The 21,939-nt window shown below is 43.8% G+C and overlaps 1 protein-coding gene across 8 annotated transcripts in view; it reads left to right on the top strand.

The window, feature by feature from the left end:
* Nucleotides 1-21,939, top strand: part of LOC129859197 (receptor-type tyrosine-protein phosphatase mu-like) — a 306,071-nt gene that overhangs the window by 199,611 nt on the left and 84,521 nt on the right. For 5 of the 8 annotated variants that reach the window (XM_055928654.1, XM_055928649.1, XM_055928648.1 and 2 more), the window contains exons 12-14: nt 12,910-13,183; nt 16,362-16,398; nt 18,788-18,862. In XM_055928654.1, the coding sequence (XP_055784629.1) occupies nt 12,910-13,183; nt 16,362-16,398; nt 18,788-18,862 (386 nt within the window). The remainder of the gene's footprint in view (nt 1-12,909; nt 13,184-16,361; nt 16,399-18,787; nt 18,863-21,939) is intronic. The other 3 variants (XM_055928653.1, XM_055928656.1, XM_055928655.1) reach the window with 1 other exon arrangement.

The following is a 21,939-nucleotide window of genomic DNA, read 5'->3' as shown; positions in this document are numbered from 1 at the left end:
GAAGTTTGCCAATGACCATCTGGATGATCCAGAGGAGGAATGGGAGAAGGTCATGTGGTCTGATGAGACAAAAATAGAGCTTTTTGGTCTAAACTCCACTCGCCGTGTTTGGAGGAAGAAGAAGGATGAGTACAACCCCAAGAACACCATCCCAACCGTGAAGCATGGAGGTGGAAACATCATTCTTTGGGGATGCTTTTCTGCAAAGGGGACAGGACGACTGCACCGTATTGAGGGGAGGATGGATGGGGCCATGTATCGCGAGATCTTGGCCAACAACCTCCTTCCCTCAGTAAGAGCATTGAAGATGGGTCGTGGCTGGGTCTTCCAGTATGACAACGACCCGAAACACACAGCCAGGCCAACTAAGGAGTGGCTTCGTAAGAAGCATCTCAAGCATCTAGCCAGTCTCCAGACCTGAACCCAATAGATAATCTTTGGAGGGAGCTGAAAGTCCATATTGCCCAGCGACAGCCCCGAAACCTGAAGGATCTGGAGAAGGTCTGTATGGAGGAGTGGGCCAAAATCCCTGCTGCAGTGTGTGCAAACCTGGTCAAGGACTACAGGGAACGTATGATCTCTGTAATTGCAAACAAAGGTTTCTGTATCAAATATTAAGTTCTGCTTTTCTGATGTATCAAATACTTATGTCATGCAATAAAATGCTAATTAATTACTTAAAAATCACACAGTGATTTTCTGGATTTTTGTTTTAGATTCCGTCTCACAGTTGAAGTGTACCTATGATAAAAATTACAGACCTCTACATGCTTTGTAAGTAGGAAAACCTGCAAAATCGGCAGTGTATCAAATACTTGTTCTCCCCACTGTATATCCACGAATTGGCAAGGGCACTAGAACAGTCTGCAGCACCTGGCCTCACCCTACTACAATCTGAAGTCAAATGTCTACTGTTTGCTGATGATCTGGTGCTTCTGTCCCCAACCAAGGAGGGCCTACAGCAGCACCTAGTTCTTCTGCACAGATTCTGTCAGACCTGGGCCCTGACAGTAAATCTCAGTAAGACAAAAATAATGATGTTCTTTAAAAGGTCCAGTTGCCAGGACCAGGAATAGAAATTCCATCTAGACACTGTTGTCCTAGAACACACAAAAAAACTATACATACCTCGGCCTAAACAGCGCCGCAGATAACTTCCACAAAGCTGTGAACGATCTGAGAGAGAAGGCAAGAAGCCATCAAAAGGAACATAAAATTCGACATACCAATTTAGGATCTGGCTAAGATCACAAAATGGGACAACCAAGAATTCACAAAATGGGACAAACACCAAATTGAGACTGCATTCAGAATTCTGCCAAAATATCCTCTGTGTACAACGTAAAACACCAAATAATGCATGCAGAGCAGAATTAGGCCGATACCCGTTAATGATCAAAATCCAGAAAAGAGACATTTAAATTCTACAAGCTCCTAAAAGGAAGCGATTCCCAAACCATCGATAATAAAGCCATCACCTACAGAGAAATTAACCTTGCGAAGAGCCCCCTAAGAAAGCTGGTCCTGGGGATCTGTTCACAAACACAAACAGACCCCAAAGAGTCCCAGGATAACAACACAATTGGACCCAACCAAATCATGAGAGAACATCAAGATAATTACTTGACACATTGGAAATAATTTACACAAAATTGAGCAAACTAGAATGCTATTTGGCCCTAAACAGAGAGTACACCGTTGCAGAATACCTGACCACTGTGACTAACCCAAAATTAAGGAAATCTTTGACTATGTACAGACTATGAGCATAGCCTTGCTATTGAGAGAGGTCACCAAAGGCAGACCTGGCTCTCAAGAGAAGACAGGCTATGTGCACATGGCCCACAAAATGAGTTGGAAACTGAGCCACACTTCCTAACCTCCTGCCCAATGTATGACCATATTAGAGACACATATTTCCCTCAGATTATACAGACCCACAAAGAATTTGAAAACAAATACAATTTTGATAAACTCCCATAACAATGGGGGAAATACCACAGTGTGCATTCACAGCAGCAAGATTTGTGACCTGTGAAAAGGGCAACCAATGAAGAACAAACACCATTGTAAATTCAACCTATATTTATGTTGATTTATTTTCCCTTTTGTACTTCAACTATTTGCACATCATTACAACACTGTATATAGACATGATATGACATTTGAAATGTCTTTATTCTTTTGGAACTTTTGAGTGTAATGTTTACTGTAATTTTTGTTATTATCTATTCCACTTGCTGTGGCAATGTAAACATATATTTCCCATGCCAATAAAGCCCCTTAAATTGAGAGAAGGGGGTGAGAGGGATGTGAAGGGGGTGAGAGGGATGTTGAGGGAGAGGGAAAGAGAGTCCCTTTCTGTCATCATTGATTTAATATGTTCCAATATGTTTGCTTTGGCAATGTATGTGGTTACACTTTCCATGCCAACAAAGCCTTTTGAATTTAAGAGAGAGGGAGGGAACAAGATCCCTTGTTTCTCTAATTTTGTGATCTGCTCTATCACAATCCACCTGTCCTGTTTTACCATCCCCCCCAGGGGAGGTATCACATTACCACCTGTCTTCTGTTTTATCCATCCCCCCAGGGGAGGTATCACATTACTACGTGTCTTCTGTTTTATCCATCCCCCCAGGGGAGGTATCACATTACCACCTGTCTTCTGTTTTATCCATCCCCCCAGGGGAGGTATCACATTACCACCTGTCTTCTGTTTTATCCATCCCCCCAGGGGAGGTATCACATTACCACCTGTCTTCTGTTTTATCCATCCCCCCAGGGGAGGTATCACATTACCACCTGTCTTCTGTTTTATCCATCCACCCAGGGGAGGTATCACATTACCACCTGTCTTCTGTTTTATCCATCCCCCCAGGGGAGGTATCACATTACCACCTGTCTTCTGTTTTATCCATCCCCCCAGGGGAGGTATCACATTACCACCTGTCTTCTGTTTTATCCACCCCCCCAGGGGAGGTATCACATTAGTACCTGTCCTCTCTCATGAGGGTAACCCCTTTATTAGATTCATTCACGGAGGAAGAGGGTATTGTCCTCCTAGCGTTTTGTGTGGCGCGGTGTTGTGACAACGAAAGTTTCCTGCTCTCCTCGTGATTCCTGTGTACGCGGACAGGAAACGTTTTGAAGAGGGTACATTGTGACAATGGCAGGCAGGGGCCTCCACACCCTTGTGTCCCCACAGAACTCTCTATGTGTCAGCCTATCAGGCATAATGACTGATGTGGTGTAACCCTGGAGAGTGATACACGAGGGCTGGGCCCCGGTGACAACTCAAGGGCCTCGGCCTCTGAAAACAAGGCTGTTGTTTCATGGAGAGTTGCTTGCTCAGTCACCCAGGTCAGAGGCTCACTCTTCCCCTCTCCTCTCTCCTACGTGCTCCTGTTCCTGCTGAACTGAATGTGTTTGCATCAGGGGGGCACAGGCTATCACTAGATAGGTATATACTTTCCCTATCTCCCCTTATCTGCTCATCTCCAACCCTCTCTTCCTGCCCTTTCCTATAACTCTGTCATACCTCCCGGGTCCAGGCTCCATCCACAGTGGGAGCCTCATCAGCAAGTTTCTCTGAGATTTAAGTGACATTTAATCTGTGCAGCTTGGCCTCATTTGTGTAGACCTGCTCCTACTTTATGGGGGAGGCGATAAATAAGGGAGCAGGGAGACAGGTGGAGGCTACAGGGGGAGGAGTGCTGTCGATGCTGGCCTCAGGAGACGGGGCCATGCAGTCCCTTTATCCCTAAATCAGTCACAGAGTGGAGGGGCCAGTACTGGACCACTGCCTGAAGGAAGAGTTTGAGATAACTGAAAGGATAGTTTGGGAGGATCAATAGTGGTGGTATCGCTGAGTTGAGACTAGCAAGGGAAAACATTATGCAAAGTTAATTAGACCTCACTAGCCTCCTCCCTCACTTCTCTCCTTTCACCCCCTCATTCTGTTTTTTTATTCTGTTCATCCTCTCCTCTCAAAGTCCCGGGTCACCATTGAGTCCATGCCAATGCGGAGGCTGTGTGTAATTGGTCTAGCGTCACGTGGGGCGCTACACTGAAACGGAGCAGGCAGCGTGGCACAAGGAGCCCTAATTGGTGTCAGCTGAGGTTGCCCAACTGAAACAGTGTTTAGCTTTGTTGCCTCTCTCTCTACCTTCTCTGCCTTTCTGTCTACCTCCCTTTTTTCTTTCTCTCGCTACCTCCTCTCTCTCTCTGTCACTCACTCACCAGGTGGTTGGTCTGAGTCGTTGGCTGTGGAATGTTTTCTCACCTTTCGTCTCTCTCAAAGCACACAGTCCCACTTCTCTCCCTGCTTTTATAATTACTATGACAATGTTTACAGTCTTTTAGGTGTCTCTCTGCTGTGTTCTGCTCCAATCGGTTCATGGCTAAGTAGAACTAGTTCTCCATAGGTGTATGCTCCCTGGCTGACTGCAATATATGACTGTTGGGTCTCTAGGCCATGTAGAGGGAGTGATTTACACCACCTTGGGGGAGACAATCCTCCCAACCTCTCCTGGACCAGTGTCAGCCACTAAAGATTGTCTCCCAGCCCTACCTCATTTGAATTCCTCTCAAAGGTTTCTCTCTTTTCCCTGGGTAGCTACGAAGTGGCCAGTTAATAGCCCCACTTCTCTTTCTCTCTCTAAGTATCCTCATTGATTGTTGTGGAATGAATGAAGGAGAGTTAATTGAACACTAAATAGTACTAGAACTACAAAAGTCAAAGAAAAAACAACAGTAGTCGGGCAACGATGTGATCTGTACAAACTTTTTTGCTTAGTTTTCAGTTGGTGTCTCAGCAGTTCCATCGCTCGCGGTTAAGCTAAGGCCAGAGGAGATTGTTGCCGATATTAAGCCCGCAGTGAGATCATGGAGACAGTTTTGCCATCAGCACTTTCCAACTCTCCTGAAGGAAAAATAAATGATTATACTCATAATCTGCCAACGCCTCGCTTTTAAGTATGCAGCACTCCAATATGTATTTTTCACTATGATAATCCTGATGGTTGTCCAATAAATTCTGATATTTTAGCTGGGAAGAAGGAATAGATGAGTGGCAGCCATTTTGTCCTGTATTGATGCACATTTCTCTTGATTTTCTTCCAATTCGCAGGACATTTACTAGTGCCCTGGGGGCACCGGGAGAGAAAAATATTTAATTAAGTGGGAGTTGTTTTTCTCAAAATGATATCTAGACGTTGCAGGTAGCCTTGGAGCAGCCATTTGTGCTGGGTTTTGTATTATTTATTGAAGATGCATCGTTCTTCTCCGGTTCCAGCCCCAGAGCTTATGTTTTTCTCTCTTTACTGGCTGTGCCCAGAAAGCAGACACATTTTTCACCCCGGTAATTTGCAGAGAAAATATAAACTTTTGACCTGTTGTCTGGCGGTAAACAGAATAGTGCTTTATCATAGCATTATCATAAATAGGCTTTTACTGCAACTGCTGTTTATCGGTTTATGCTGCTTGTTCTATTCAGACATATAGGCATTTTTTCCCTCGTTGGCATAATAATACAAAATTACAACATTTCAGTTGCTATTTCTTAGTCTGGATTTTCTTCTGGAGGGCTCAATTAGTTCCTAAACTTTTAGCCTGGTTTAACGAGACTGAATGCAACACTCACCGCATTGAGTTCAGTCTGGTTTAGCCAGGCTATAATGTACTGTACCTTCACAGGAGGATCTCTTGGTTAGAACTATAATGGGTAAGAACAATGGGAGGCATCTGTCCCAGAGGCACAGTCACCTGGTATACCTGGTGGAGGGAGGGATAAATCACTGCGGTGACAGCCTCTTAAAGTAATGGCTGGCCTTTAAGGAGGCCCTAAATCTGTGACTTAATGTTCTCCTCAGCTCCTCCTCTTCTCCCACTCTCCCACCTAGCTGCCCTCCTCTTCTCTCTTCTTCCTCTTCATCATACTCATCCTCCACTCTCTCCACTCCTCTTCTTTTCCCTCCCTCCCTCCCTCCCTCCGTCTCTGCCCTGCCTTTGGTTCTGTGCAGTGTTCGTAATTAGCCCTCTTATTTCTCGCCTGCCTCTTCACCATAATTAATATTTTATTACATAGATTTTATCGTTAAATAGAGCTGCGCCAAGAGGGTTCGGGGGGCTCCGGAGAAAGTCAGAAGGGAACTTATTGATGCTGGGGAAGTTCTTCTTGTCTGTAATGAGCTATACAGCTCAAAGAGCAGAGGCGACTAGCATATTCACAGGGACCTGCCCCAATATTCTCAAGCAGTTTATGACCGACCTACTCTCCAAAGGATGTGGACTAAGCCAAGGGGGAAATGTAATTATTGAATATCGAATAGGCCCAACAATTTATAATGCAGCCTCCAGTTTGGAGAGCACTCAACCCAACAAACGGTGTTATTTCCAAGACAAACATGCTGTTTCGGGGCTTTACACAGGTGTGGGCCGTCGGGAATTGTGATTGTGGCAAGTGGAGTCAGGACTCTGGAGCTTTCTCGGTTCTTGTTTGAAAGTATTTTCTTCTAGAGATTCTGCTCAGGTGAAAGCAGATGGTTACTTCCTGGAAAGGTCAGAGATCAGCTGAATTTGTTGTACGTTGTCTTTGCACCTCACTCCCCCTTCAGTTCCACATGACTGTGCATGAGTAACACTCACGATAAACAGCTTTGAAGTTAGGTCAGCTTAACGTTATGCTCCATTTAAAAGTGCCGAAAAACAGCAGATGCTGTGTTGTACACTAGAGCAACCCAGTACAAGCTGCACAAATATTCCATTATGTTATATTATAAAACATCATGGTTAGTTATAAGGTTTGACAAAATTACATGAGTTATGATTGTTGATTTGCTTTTAATTATGATTTGTGGGCTGACGGCTTCAGATATTCTGATTAGCCATAACATTTGATTAAATTAGCCATTTTTTTCACATGAACCTTTTTTGGGTTGCATTACCATCTCAATGAAAGTATTATTTTGCGCTAATTACAGCAATTATAGTTCTAATGTTGGAGTGTCACGAAGAGGACGGGGATCAAATCAGCAATATTCAAACTCCTATTCAATGTTCAAACTCCTATTCAATGTTCAAACTCCTATTCAATGTTCTTACTCATATTCAATATTCAAACTCCTATTCAATGTTCAAACTCATATTCAATGTTCTTACTCATATTCAATATTCAAACTCCTATTCAATGTTCAAACTCATATTCAGTGTTCTTACTCATATTCAATATTCAAACTCCTATTCAATGTTCAAACTCATATTCAGTGTTCTTACTCATATTCAATATTCAAACTCATATTCAATGTTCAAACTCCTATCCAATGTTCATACTCCTATTCAATGTTCATACTTCTATTCAATGTTCAAACTCCTATTCAATGTTCATACTCCTATCCAATGGTCATACTCCTATCCAATGGTCATACTCCTATTCAATGTTCAAACTCATATTCAATGTTCATACTCATATGCAATGTTCAAACGCATATTCAATATTCATACCCATATTCAATATGCATACTCATATTCATATACGATATTCATACTCATATTCAACATTCATACTCATATTCAACAGTCAAACTCATGCTCAATGTTCATACTCATGTTCAATGTTCATACTCATATTCAATATTCATACTCATATTCAATGTTCATACTCATGTTCAATGTTCATATTCAATATTCATATTCAAACCCATATTCAATGTTCAAACTCATGTTCAATGTTCATACTCATGTTCAATGTGCGTACTCGTGTTCAACGTGCGTACTCGTGTTCAATGTGCGTACTCGTGTTCAATGTGCGTACTCGTGTTCAATGTGCGTACTCGTGTTCAATGTGCGTACTCGTGTTCAATGTGCGTACTCGTGTCCATACTCGTGTCCATACTCGTGTCCATACTCGTGTCCATACTCGTGTCCATACTCGTGTCCATACTCGTGTCCATACTCGTGTCCATACTCGTGTCCATACTCGTGTCCAATGTTTATACGCATGTTCAATGTTTATACTCATGTTCAATGTTTATACTCATAGTCTGTTAACTTATTATGAAAGGTAGTATCTGCTCCTGAATTATCAGAGTACCGATTGTATATCTGTTCACACACCTCAACCTCATTACCAGTGACGCTGGTCCATTTGCCTCAATGCAAACTCCTCTCTCCCCCTCTACTCTGCCTACAACCAGACTTTGATAAAGGAAAAGTGAGTGAGAAGAGTGTTTTGACCTTTTAGGTGTTTGAATTATTTAAAGGACAAATAGTGGAAGCCAGGGTACTTTCGAACTCATTTGTCTTGGTGCTGCTCTTTAGGAGTGAGAGAGGCTGAATCGTTCCCTCTTATTTAGCTGCTTCTGTTCTGCTGTGTTGCGCTCCAGTGTTCATGGACTAACACACACACCCTGGACTAATATAGAGACCCACCTGGCTCACTCCCTGCCTGCCTGGGCCCACTTGTCATTTCACCTCCATGTTCATTTGTTCCTTCCCTCCCTCCCTGCCAATATCCCAATCTATTGCATTGGAAAAAGGCTTTGGACTTGGGCTTACTTGATCCGTCACCCGCATACTGAAAAAGTACTTTGTCTCCTACCCAATCCTTATCCAGTTTCTATTAATATTGCCTACTGCCTCTGCCGCTTCCCACGGCTTTCTACCCTGCTCTAATTTCTCACCAGGAAGCCTGGTTCAGGGTTGGATCATGGATGCTGATCTCTCTTCTTATAATAAACTTAATTCCAGGCCTGACACGGAATAGGGGGCTGGTGCGCTAGTAGGAACCTTTTTCATATCATTATTATTTGGTACACACTTACAGCCGCGCGCTCATCCCCAGCCAGTGTCAGGGGTTCAGTCATCAAATATCCTGGCAGAGAGCAAGCCGGGAACGCTTGCACAGTTCCCCCTTTTATTTCATGCCATTTAAATCCCTCCACATAGATGGGATATTGCCCGCCCGACTGCTATCGCTATAGCGCCCTGTAAATGAGATGGCGGTCTATTTCTCTGGGTTGCTAGGCTGCAGGCTTTACTGAGTTAATTAAAGCTGGGCTGTGTTCACTAAGTCAGAGGGAGAGACCCCCTTGCCAATACTAAAGCGTGTCACCACCTCCGTCAACCTCAAGTGCGAGAGTCTCTCTCATCCCAATGCTAACAGATTTTTGCTTCTATTCAGTACAGTATATTATGGAAACCTATGGAGCATGTATTGTATAGAATACAAAAGCGCTCATTGCAAGGTTAAACACTACATTACGTGGACACCTGCATGTCGAACATCTCATTCCAAAATCATGGGCATTAATATGGAGTTTGTCCCACCCCTTTGATGCTATAACAGCCACTCTTCTGGGAAGGCTTTCCACTAGATGTTGGAACATTGCTGCAGGGACTTGCTTCCATTCAGCTACATTAGCATTAGTGAGGTCGGGCACTGATGTTGGGCGATTAGGCCTGGCTCGCAGTCGGCGTTTCAATTCATCCCAAAGGTGTTCGATGGGGTTGAGGTCAGGGCTCTGTGCAGGCCAGTCAAATTCTTCCACACCAATCTCCACAAACCATTTCTGTATGGAACTTGCTTTGTGCACGGGGGCACAAATCAGCCTGACTAACCGGTGTCTGTATGTAGCCTCGCTACTTTTATAGCCTTGCTACTGTATATAGCCTGTATATAGCCTGTCTTTTTAAAATTTCTTTCTTAAAATTTTACCCCCTTTACTCCAATTTTCGTGGTATCCAATCGCTAGTAATTACTATCTTGTCTCATCGCTACAACTCCCGTACGGGCTCGCGAAAGCCATGCGTCCTCCGAAGCACAACCCAACCAAGCCGCACTGCTTCTTAACACAGCGCGCCTCCAACCCGGAAGCCAGCCGCACCAATGTGTCGGAGGAAACACCGTGCACCTGGCCCCCTTGGTTAGCGCGCACTGCGCCCGGCCCGCCACAGGAGTCGCTGGAGCGCGATGAGACAAGGAAATCCCTACCGGCCAAACCCTCCCTAACCCGGACGACGCTAGACCAATTGTGCGTCGCCCTACGGACCTCCCGGTCGCGGCCGGCTGCGACAGAGCCTGGGCGCGAACCCAGAGACTCTGGTGGCGCAGCTAGCGCTGCGATGCAGTGCCCTAGACCACTGCTCCACCCGGGAGGCCCCTATAGCCTGTCTTTTAACTGTTTTATTTCTGTACCTACCTATTGTTCACCTAATACCTTTTTTGCACTATTGGTTAGAGCTTGTAAGTAAGCATTTCACTGTATTCGGCGCACCTGACAAATAATCTTTGATTTGATTTGTCATACTGAAACAGGAAAAGGCCTTCCCCAAACTGTTGCCAGAAAGTTGGAAGCAAAGAATTGTCTAGAATGTCATTGTATGCTGTAGCGTTAAGATTTCCCTTCACTGGAACTAAGGGGCCTAGCCCGAACCATGAATAACAGCCCCAGACCATTATTCCTCTTCCCACCAAACTTTACAGTTGGCAGTATGCATTCAGACAGGTAGCGTTGTCCTGGTATCCGCCAAACCCAGATTTGTCCATCGGACTGCCAGATGGCATGATTCATTACTCCAGAGAATGCGTTTCCACTGCTCCAGAGTCCAATGGTGGTGAGCTTTACACCACTCAAGCTGACGCGTGACATTGCGCATGGTGATCCCATTTCATGAAGCTCTCGAAGAACAGTTCTTGTGCTGACGTTGCTTCCAGAGACTGTTCAGAACTTAGTAGTGAGTGTTGCAGCCGTGGACAGACGATGATGTATGTGCTACGCGCTTCAGCACTCAGCGGTTCTGTTCTGTGAGCTTGTGTGGCCTACCACTTTGCGGCTGAGCCGTTGTTGCTCCTAGACGTTTCCACTTCACAATAACAGCACTTACAGTTGACTGGGGAAGCTCTAGCAGGGCAGAAATTTGGCGAACTGACTTGTTGGAAATGTGGCATGCTATGGCGGTGCCACGTTGAAAGTCACTGAGCAGTCATGCTTTGTCGTTTTACTTTTAACATTTGCATATGTTTTCTAATAAAAGGGTAGACTGCAGGACTTGAGGTTGCTCGTGAAAGTGTTTTCAGTGGAGAAACACAAACTGCAGCTTATGTAGACTATGCCCTTTGAACTAGTGGAAATGGGATTCTGTCATCGTTAATTAACATGTTCCGTATTTTTCTCAATCTGGTTCAATTTGGCAATTTCATTAATACAAAATAATGGATTAAAGACCAAGGAAAATTGAAACCTAGCAGGCAGAGATTTCTTTGATCCTTTCAGGTTTGAAAAGACGTGGCCTTGACATACAGTATATAATGATGGGCCAGTAACTAAATAAAGATACAAATTAAACTGTGGAGTTAACATTCAGGTAACTGCCAAAATAATGGAAAACACTTGAGTAATGAGGGGTACAAAATATATTGAAAGCAAGTGCTTCCAAACAGGTGTGATTGCTGAGTTAATTAAGCCCTTACGGTCATTTATCAAAATTCTAGGCAGACTATTATTTTGGCCATTATTTTGGCTACCATGGCTAAGCCCCCATAGCATGAGAATGCCCCTATCCACAGGGCAGGAGTGGTCACTGAATGGTTTGATGAGCATGAAAATGATGTTAACCATACGCCATGGCCATCTCAGTCATCAGATCTCAACCTAGTTGAACACTTATGGGAGATTCTGGAGCAGTGCCTGAGACGGCGTTTTCAACCACCATCAACAAAACACCACATTAGGGAATGTTTTGTGGAAGAATGGTGTCACATCTCTCCAATATATTTCCAGACACTTGTAGAATCTATGCCAAGGTGCATTGAAGCTGTTCTGGCTCGTGGTGGCCCAACGCCCTATTAAGACACTTTATGTTGGCGTTTCCTTTGTCTTGGCATTTACCTGTAAATTGACCTCTGCCGAGTCCCCAACAATCAAATCTTCTGTTTTTCAAGGAATGGAAAGGGAGCCTGTGCTGCGACTTCCACTCTTGGACGTTAACAAGGCAACACCGCATACTATCCATTATATTGACCAGATACTCCGCTCTAACAATGAAAAATGGCTTAAAAAATGGAAGGCAGTTGGGAGGAGGCAAGATCAGGTGGGACCATTCGAGCCAATGAGGGCAGATACTCTAGTTACCACAGCCACAAAGTCCAAATTTGCTCTATCGTGAAAAATTCATGAAAGCAAACATTTTGCTTTTTGGTCATAATTTAAGGTTAGACGTAAGTTTAGCAGTGTGGTTAGGTTTAAAATCACATTTTAAGAAGAGAAATTGTAGAAATAGGTGGGGATTATGGCTTTGTGGCTGTGGTAACTAGTGACGACAAGGCACAACTCCGCTAGTGGTTTTTCTCAAAGTTGCCAGGATGTCATGTGTTCTACTTGTATCAGTACACTCGTAACAACCTAATCATTATGAAACTTCTATTCGATCAAATAAGCCACATAGCAAATAAGCCATACAAAAAATATATTAAGCAAATTCGACACTCATTGACCTCCATACAAAAACTCCTTGCTTGGTGAGGGAAATAAACATAAAAACTCAACCTGCTGGAGAAGAGGTTTTGGGCCCAGTTATCTTCCTCTCTGGCGACCCTCCATCTTAACTGCTCCTCCACATTTACTGGATTGGTTGAACAGTGCAGAAGAGAACCTCCCCCAACAGTATTATTATGTTTTCCTTCTCGTCAAGAACAGTATGTAGGGGATCATTTTCAGGCAATACTTTTACACCTGCTACGTTATGTTACCTGTGAAATGTAGTCCTTATTGTACATAGATTCCAAGTCTTATTTGTATGTTGTTGTTTTTGGGGGGGGGGGGGGGCATTACTGGGAAGCACTTCAATGTTGTTGTTAAAAGGGACAAATACGTACATTTAATTGATTGATCTTTTTCTCCCTTTCCCCGGCAGTAAGTACCAGGTGGTTGTGGAGGAAGAGCGCCCTCGGCGGGCACGGAGGGTGGCAGAGATCCTGCGCTGCTACCCGGTGCCCATCCACTTCCAGAACGCCACCGTGCTCAACTCACAGTATTACTTCACGGCCGAGCTGCCCATGGGCGACATCAAAACCCCCGTACCCTTCTGCATCGGAGACAACCGCACCTACAACGGCTACTGGAACGCCCCCCTCCTCCCCCACAAGAGCTACAGCATCTACTACCAGGCTGTCAGCACAGCCAATGGGGTGAGTGCTTAGGGAGATGTTGGGGTGGGGATTGGCTGCTGGGATATGTTCCAGAGGCTGCTTATCGATTGGTTGGCTTGACATGTCAGTCATAGCTCGTTCACGCCCCACAACAAGGTTGGATGTGAAAGTGATTCAATGACTTTTAACTGATGCTTTACAAAAGCCCATTTTGAATTAATTTGAACTTATTGTTAATATCTGATATAAATAGTACCCTAAATAGTCCTCATTTTGAAAAGAAAATTGTCTCTTATTTAAAAGCACCTGTAGAAATAGGATGTTCACGTCAATGTGGCGTTATGGAACCGTCTGATGGATTGCTATTTTTAAGTGCGTTCTTTCTTGGTCATCTACATTTTGTCCCACGCCCTCACAGCCAGGGTTAACATGACCACTCTCATCTGCTGTCACCTACTACTGTAGGAGACAACATTGCCACCAAAAACCTACATAAAGTCTAACCCACCACTAAAGTTCCATCATCCAGTTCCATCATCCATTCACAGCCACTGTGAAATCACCGGTCTGAAACAGACAGCAAAGCAAACTGTACGAGTGCAGAAAATGAAGATCAATGAACAGGCACAACAAGACTCTCCTTCAAGGCCTATTTGATAACCAATCCTGCATCATAATGGTCAATAACCCAGTATTCCAACCAACCTTATTATACCCCCCCTCCTAACCGCTATAGTGCACTGTCAGTGGGGAGAGTACAGGCCAGCACAGCCAGAGGCCAGACAACCCTTTTATCAATGACCTGTGGCTCAGATAGTAAAAAATTCAAGTATGGCCATTCACAAATGCATTAGACACTTTGGCCTAATTGGAAAAAATTTTACTATCCACCATATCCCCTTTTAAATGCTAATAAATTAGTCCTAATGAAAAGTCCATCCTTTTTCCTCCTCTCTCTTCCTCTCCTCCGCTCTCTTCCTCTCCTCCGCTCTCCTCCTCTCTTCCCCTCCTCCGCTCTCTTCCGCTCTCTTCCTCTCCTCCTCTCTTTCCCTCCTCCGCTCTCTTCCGCTCTCTTCCTCTCCTCCGCTTTCCTCCTTTCCTCTGCTCTCAAACTCGGGCCATTAGATAATTCACTGCCTCTAATTGGAGAAAGACTATCCAGGGGGTTGGGTGGGTGGGTGGGGGTGAGACTAGGCTTGTCTCGTCTCGGTGCTCTGGTCTCACCTTCTGGTGGGGGGAGCAGGGATACACACTAACCCTCTAATGGAAGTCTGGGAGAGGAGTGGGATGTTACGCCGTCTGACTCCTACTACTGCTAATAGGGTGCTGTGGGGCAGTAGGGGAGCAGCTAGCGGTACAGCTCTGTGTGTGTATATGAGTCTCTGATAATACACACATTACAGTTGAATCCTCTGTGTGTGTATGTGAGTCTCTGATAATACACACACATTACAGTTGAATCCTCTGTGTGTGTGTGTGTGTGTGTGTGTCTGTGTGTGTGTATATGAGTTTCTGATAATACACATACATTACAGTTGAATCCTCTGTGTGTATATGAGTCTCTGATAATACACACACATTACAGTTGAATCCTCTGTGTGTGTATATGAGTCTCTGATAATACACACACATTACAGTTGAATCCTCTGTGTGTGTATATGAGTCTCTGATAATACACACACATTACAGTTGAATCCTCTGTGTGTATATGAGTCTCTGATAATACACACACATTACAGTTGAATCCTCTGTGTGTGTATATGAGTCTCTGATAATACACACACATTACAGTTGAATCCTCTGTGTGTGTATATGAGTCTCTGATAATACACACACATTACAGTTGAATCCTCTGTGTGTGTATATGAGTCTCTGATAATACACACACATTACAGTTGAATCCTCTGTGTGTGTATATGAGTCTCTGATAATACACACACATTAGTTGAATCCTATGTGTGTGTATATGAGTCTCTGATAATACACACACATTACAGTTGAATCCTCTGTGTGTGTATATGAGTCTCTGATAATACACACACATTACAGTTGAAGCCTCTGTGCTGACATTTTAAACAGGAGACAGTTTCCCCACAAATTGCTGGGGAGGCTGGAGAGGAGATCAGTAGGCCCTGGGTCTCTCTTCTGAGGAGCTGTAAGGCCTAACTGAAAATGGAGATGTTCACATTTTGTTAGTTTAAGCCAGATATTCTAATCCTAGATTCTAAGTGATCCGAATCATTCTAACTAAATTACAGCCAGCTATTCCATTTACATGCTAGTATCTCATTAAGTGCTGGTGTCATTTTGCCATATGGCAGGATCTGGCTCCAATGTCATCAAGCAGCCCTAGTAGACAACAGTCTCTTCGTCCCCTTGTTGCTCCAGAGCTTTCTCCACTCCCCACCTGAGTCCCACACTCACACCATCCTCCTGGTTGTTTTAATTATTCAGCACACTCCACGGTTTAATTTGTCGTCTCCTCAATAATGCAACAAGCCACACAAGAGCATTTTGCTGTCATAAAACACGGGGGGATTTAAGCATAAGCCCCAAGTCACTTTCCTCAACCGCTTGAATATTCATGCCGCGTTGCTTTTCTGTGTTTGTTGCTTCCACGTTTGTAAGACGAGCGAAAACAAAACCGGGGTGGGTGAGCGTGTTTCAACAGTTATTAGGTTCCCAGTCACAGCCATACTCTGTCCACCATCAGCCTCCCCCTTATCCACCATCACAGTGTGATTTACTGTACAGCTAGCTCCACTATGGACATTTGAGGTGTGCACACCCACATCTAGTGTATACTGTATGTGCATATGTTCCTGTGAATATCTCTGTGCACTTACTGTATGTGCCCACTTGTATGTGAACATGTGTGTATGGAGCCTGAAGGTCGTGCTTGACTCTGGCTATAAACTGTAGAGAACACACAGACATGGTGTAGTTGCAGACTAGTCTCTGACAGCTGGCTGCTAGAGGCCAAGCGGAGGTGCTGATCCACAGCCTCTCTCTCCCTCTCTCTCTCTCCCCTTTGTTTTACACCCCAGTCTGTCTCAGCAGATTGGAACGAGCACAGCCTGACTGAGGCAGCAGGCCCTACACAGCCCTGACAGCTACATATGTTGCAATTTGTTGTGGCTGAGAACTGATGCCTTTTCCCATTTTTGTCCCTCTCTTTTGCTCTCCTCTCTTTCTTTCTTTTTTTCTCCCCTCGCAGGAGACCAAAATCGATTGTGTACGAGTGGCCACTAAAGGTAGGACTGGCCCCATTGCATGAAAGTAATCTACCCACCGTTGATTGAAATGTGTTTCCCCTCTATCACACGCAACACACACCTGAACATTACCAAGGTTTGTTTTGGCGCGACCACAGGACTATAATGCTGTTCGCAGCTTTTCTTCTTATCGGCTACTCATGCTTTTCAGAGACTAATGTTTGGTCACTCACCTTACTTCCTCTCACTCAATTTGATAGTGTACTTGTGTAAAGTGTTGTTAGGTTCTAATTCTCAGAGTACAAACTCAACGGACACTATGAAAGCTCAAACAAAAGTTTATTCTTCGCAGAGGGTCAATACAGCTGCATTAGACAAAGACAGGGTTTCATCCTGTAGTATACATACCCCACTCCTCCTTATCACTACACATTGTATCCTTATTGCTAGGCAGGGACCTAAGTGATATGGGCCTAAAACGGTTCCTCCCCTTGTCAGTACTGCACTCAGCCCCTCCCAAGCTTCCTTATGGCACCCCTCATGTCTCTATTATACCTAATGATTAATAATATAACTAATGATTTAATAATATAACTAATGCATTTTCCTATTAACAATGTCCTCTATGCAAAAGCTTAAGTCACATTAAGCACACAACAGTAGCAGATTAAGTTTTAAGTAATATTAATAGATTAAGTCTTAAGTAATAACATAAACACATTTTTATCTTAGACCTTGCAGTATTCAGTCAAATACTTTTTTGTTTTCTAACAGAACCAAAAAATGCCCACCAAAAAAAATGAAGTTACTATTCCACTCTAAAGACTGTAACCTGTCCATTAGTCAATAGCACACCTACCAGTATGGTTGTTGGCTATACCATGTCTAGTGCCTGTAGCCTCCAGGCCATAGGACTGAGCTTTGCTAGCCAAAAGGCATGTGCCCAAACTTTCACAAACCGCCTCCCCATCACGGGAGATGTCTACCAATCGTAGGAAAGGGAAAACATTTACACTACCTGTCAAAAGTTTTAGAAGTTTTTTTTTTTTTTGGACTATTTTCTGCATTGTAGAATAATAGTGAAGACCTCAAAACTATGAAATAACACTTATGGAATCATGTAGTAACCAAAAAAGTGTTAAACAAATAAAATATATTTTATATTTCAGATTCTTCAAATAGCCTGTATACCCCCCTATCTATTTACAACACAACTGATTGGCTCAAATGCATTAAGAAGGAAATCAATTCCACAAATAAATGTTTAACAAGGCACACCTGTCACATTTCAGGTGACTATCTCATGAAGCTGGTTGAGAGAATGCTAAGATGTGTGCAAAGCTGTCATCAAGGCAAAGGATGGCTACTTTGAAGAATCTCTAATATTAAATATATTTCGATTTGTTTAACACTTTTCTGTTACTACATGATTCCATATGTGCTATTTCATAGTTTTGATGTCTTCACTATTCTACAATGTAGAAAATAGTAAAAATAAAGAAAAACCCTTGAATCAATAGGTGTTTTAAAACTTTTGACCGGTAGTGTAAATTGGCGGCAGATGGTCAGAGTTCTCATTGCCCCCCTATTTTCTGACCCCCCCCCTTGAAACATTAGCATATTAGATTCCAGTGGTGCTACTTAGCAAGCCGCACCATCCACTTCTCTACCACTAGCCAGGCGTTGGTGCGCCGCTGCTCTGCAATGTAATTGTGTACAGATGGTAGATAATCTATTTGCCTTACTACATGCCATCTCTCTCTCACGGTGCCAAGACTGGGCTATAATGCTATATGCTAATGAGCGCTATCTCCTGTGTTGTTTCCAACACTTTTTAGCCGCGGACGCTAAACAAGTTTGAGTTTGAATCTCCCTTATTTTCATCATAGAAAGGACTGTTTTGATACTTTTTTTTGTTGTTCTTTGCTATCGTTTATGGCATTTAATTTGTTTTTATTGAACCTGAGCATTGTCACTTTAAGAGGAGCATCAGCTAATAGGTTCTCTGACTGGGGTACCTGCCAGTCATAGTGGTGTTAGCCAATCAGATCCCCCGAGGGGGTTTTTGGTGCGGGACTAACTGCCCGTACAGATGGCCATAAGCATGACAGTGAACTAAATATTGAGGCGATTAGCGGCTCATAGCTCCCTCAGGTTTGTATGAAATGCCTGTGTTAGTTCCCTCATGGTGTTCACGAGCACACAACACAAACAAGTCATCAACCAAGCTTCTGCGATGATTACTAATGTATAGAAACATAACCGTTACTTAACAAATGCCAAGTTTGTGAACGATACAGTATGTCATTTTCTGTTCCTCCCTGTGAGAGGTCTCTCTCTCTCTGAGTCTCTTGGCTTCAGCCCTGCCCTCTTCTTCTTCTCTCTCTTCCTGCATGTTGGCCTGGAACAACTTCTTCTTTTGCCTTAGCCGCCATAATCGTGACTCAGCTCACCACTCCCTACATACGCATCGCCCCCGCGGCTGGCGACAACCAACTAACAGGTCAGACCGCCACTACTACTGCCCAGCCCTCTCCTGTGTGTGTGTGTGTGTGTGTGTGTGTGTGTGTGTGTGTGTGTGTGTGTGTGTGTGTGTGTGTGTGTGTGTGTGTGTGTGAGCATCCATTACCTTTTGTGTTCGATTTATAGTGTCTTTTGTTTGTGCCTTAACTTTTTATAGCCGCTATATCTGTTTGTGTTACATTGTGTAGCGTGTGTCTAAGTGTTAAAAAACAGGATGTGCAGTGACTGACATGTTGTTTGGGAGACCGTCAATGGGTAACTAGGTTACCAGATATCTGGATTTCCACCATAGAGTTGACTTAATATTCATCCCCGCCATTCGGTCAGTATTCATCGTATTCATATCCTACAGATAGTGTTACAAGGAGTTTGGTACCTGGAACACCTGGTTGTGTTGCAAAAACATAGAATTACATTTTCATTCAAGGGTGATGTACGAGTTAAGCGGGGGGGGGGGGAAATATCAATATGGGCCTCGGGAAGCGAGCAATAAGCAGAGAAGTTGCACACTGGCACGACAAAGCCGTCCTGCTTAACCTGCTGTCAGAAAATTACATTTCAATATTTACCAGGCAGCTGCAGCATCAAAGGAAAGATGAAAACTTTCCGCCTTCTGTTTATACAAGAAGTCATACGATTCTCCCCAGTCACACAGACACTGTGAAATGCAAAATGGTTTCCTGTAAAATATTTAACCATTGGATGTTTTTGGGTTGTAAAGCATCACAGGAAATGAACAGGACTTTTGAGGGGCAGAAAGGGGAATATTCGGAGGACATAATGTCAAAAGTACTGATGGAAAAGACAAATTGTTACAATATGCAACACCGTTTGACACTTACAATTTTCAGTTTCCACCAAAAGTTACGACACTCAACCAACAACTGCAGTTAACATGTATTAGGGTTGTCATGGTGCCAGAATCTCGATACTATGATACCTGGTTTTCGATGGCAAAAATGTCAACACAAAGCAGACTGAACTTTAAAAACCTACTGTATGTAAAATATTGTGTGCTATAGCTCTGGGTGACAATTTTAAGGCTGGTCGTTTCCAACACTAGGACGATACTGTTATCGTGACAACACTATGGTATTTATAATGACTTATTAAAGCATGAGTCAGATACAGCTCATTTCAGTACAGGCTGGATGGACAGCAAAATCAACAACATCGGTTTTGTCTCTAGATAGCAGTGACCTGGCGGGGGTGGTTGACTATAATTTGTTTTATTTACAGTGTCCTGGGGACTTGTTGAGCTGAAAGCAGTGGAGGCCGCTGTGTGTTGTTAACCAGCTGTTGCACTGTTTCAGGCACTGACGTTGACGTTCCCTCCTACACAGAGCTACCGAGACCACACTATCCCCCAAAGCACCTCGCTTAGTTTGAGTTTGACATGAAACGGCCACGCTGAAAGCCCCAAAGCCCTGCTCCTTTCTTCAAAGCTGGAGATATCTGCCGTTTAAAGTTTTAAACTTAAAAAGAACCAGTGTTTTCTGACTCTCCAGGCATTCAGTTTTCTAATGACCCATAAACAGATGTCAAGGAGAGAACTTAGAAAAGTTTGGAGTGAAAGATAATAGTTGAAAAGTCCAACACAGCTGGAGATGTTTTTATGTTTCCCAACACAAACTGGAGATGGCAAGGGTGTCAATCTGACCTTGCCTGTTCAGTCTTTACTCATTGAAACACTCTGTTCTCATGTAAACAACTGTTTTCTATCGTTTTGCACACACAAGGTCTACCTTAAAGTCAGTGTACAAAACATTAGGAACAGCTGCTCTTTCCACGACATACTGACCAGATGAGTCCAGGTGAAAGCTATGATCCCTTATTGATGTAACTTGTTAAATAAAAACTTGTTCAATCAGTGTAGATGAAGGGGAGGAGACAGGTTAAATAAGGATTTTTAAGCCTTGAGACAATTGAGACATGGATTGTGTATGTTCAGAGGGTGAATGGGCAAGACAAAATATTGAATTGCCTTTGAACAGGGTGTGGTAGTAGGTGCCAGGCACACCGGTTTGAGTGTATCAAGAGCTGATACGCTGCTCGGTTTTTCATGCTCAACAGTTTCCTGTGTGTATTGTAAATAAGAATTTGTTCTTAACTGACTTACCTAGTTAAATAGAAATAAATGAATAAAAAACAAAAATTAAGAATGGTCCACCACCCAAAGGACATCCAGCCACAAGACAAAACTGTGGGAAACATTGGAGTCAACATGGGCCAGCATCCCTGTGGAATGCTTTCGACACCTTGTAGAGTCCATGCCCTGACAAATTGAGGCTGTTCTGAGGGCAAAAGGGGGTGCAGCTCCATATTAGGAAGGTGTTCCTAATGTTTTTTCAATGTATAACAGAGTCAGAAGTCCACCTTATTGCTTTCCTTGAAGGTTTTTCCCTCACCACCTTAATCCTCACCACCAAAAACCAGCTCTCTGGTTATCCAGCTAAAAAGGCATCTTCGGTTTTATCTAGTGGTATTCACAGTATATGGAATAACGGATTAATTGGTAGCAGACATTTGCATTCTAAGAGACTGCCTGCCTGGTATGTGAGTGCTCATGACTTTCTGTCCCCCTCTGGACTCAACATCTCATTCAAGGTGATGGTCAAGTCCACCTAGGTGTAGAACCTCGAGGGCGGCTAACCTTAGGACTCCAGAGCACGTGTCAAACTCATTCCACGAAGGGCCGAGTGTCTGTGGGTTGTCGCTCCTCCCTTGTACTTGATTGAGGAATTAAGGTCACTGATCAGTAAGGAACTCCCCTCCTCTGCTGGTCTTAATTGAAAGGCAAAACAAAAACCTGCACACACTCGGCCCTCCGTAAAATGAGTTTGACACCCCCTTCTCAAGAGAGTGATCTGTGTGTTACCCATACTCTCACAGACCGCTGAATGATCACCTCCTCTCTCCTAGGCCCTCTGTCCTCTAGACCCGCCCTCTCCTCTCTCTCCTAGGCCCTCTGTCCTCTAGACCCGCCCTCTCCTCTCTCTCCTAGGCCCTCTGTCCTCCAGGCCCGCCCTCTCCTCTCTCCCCTCACTTCACCCAGAC

The sequence above is a fragment of the Salvelinus fontinalis genome, chromosome 7, assembly GCF_029448725.1.
Source record: "Salvelinus fontinalis isolate EN_2023a chromosome 7, ASM2944872v1, whole genome shotgun sequence".
NCBI classification, from domain to species: Eukaryota; Metazoa; Chordata; class Actinopteri; order Salmoniformes; family Salmonidae; genus Salvelinus; species Salvelinus fontinalis.
Note: the sequence above shows the minus strand (reverse complement) of the source record. Positions and strands in the feature narration are given on the sequence as shown.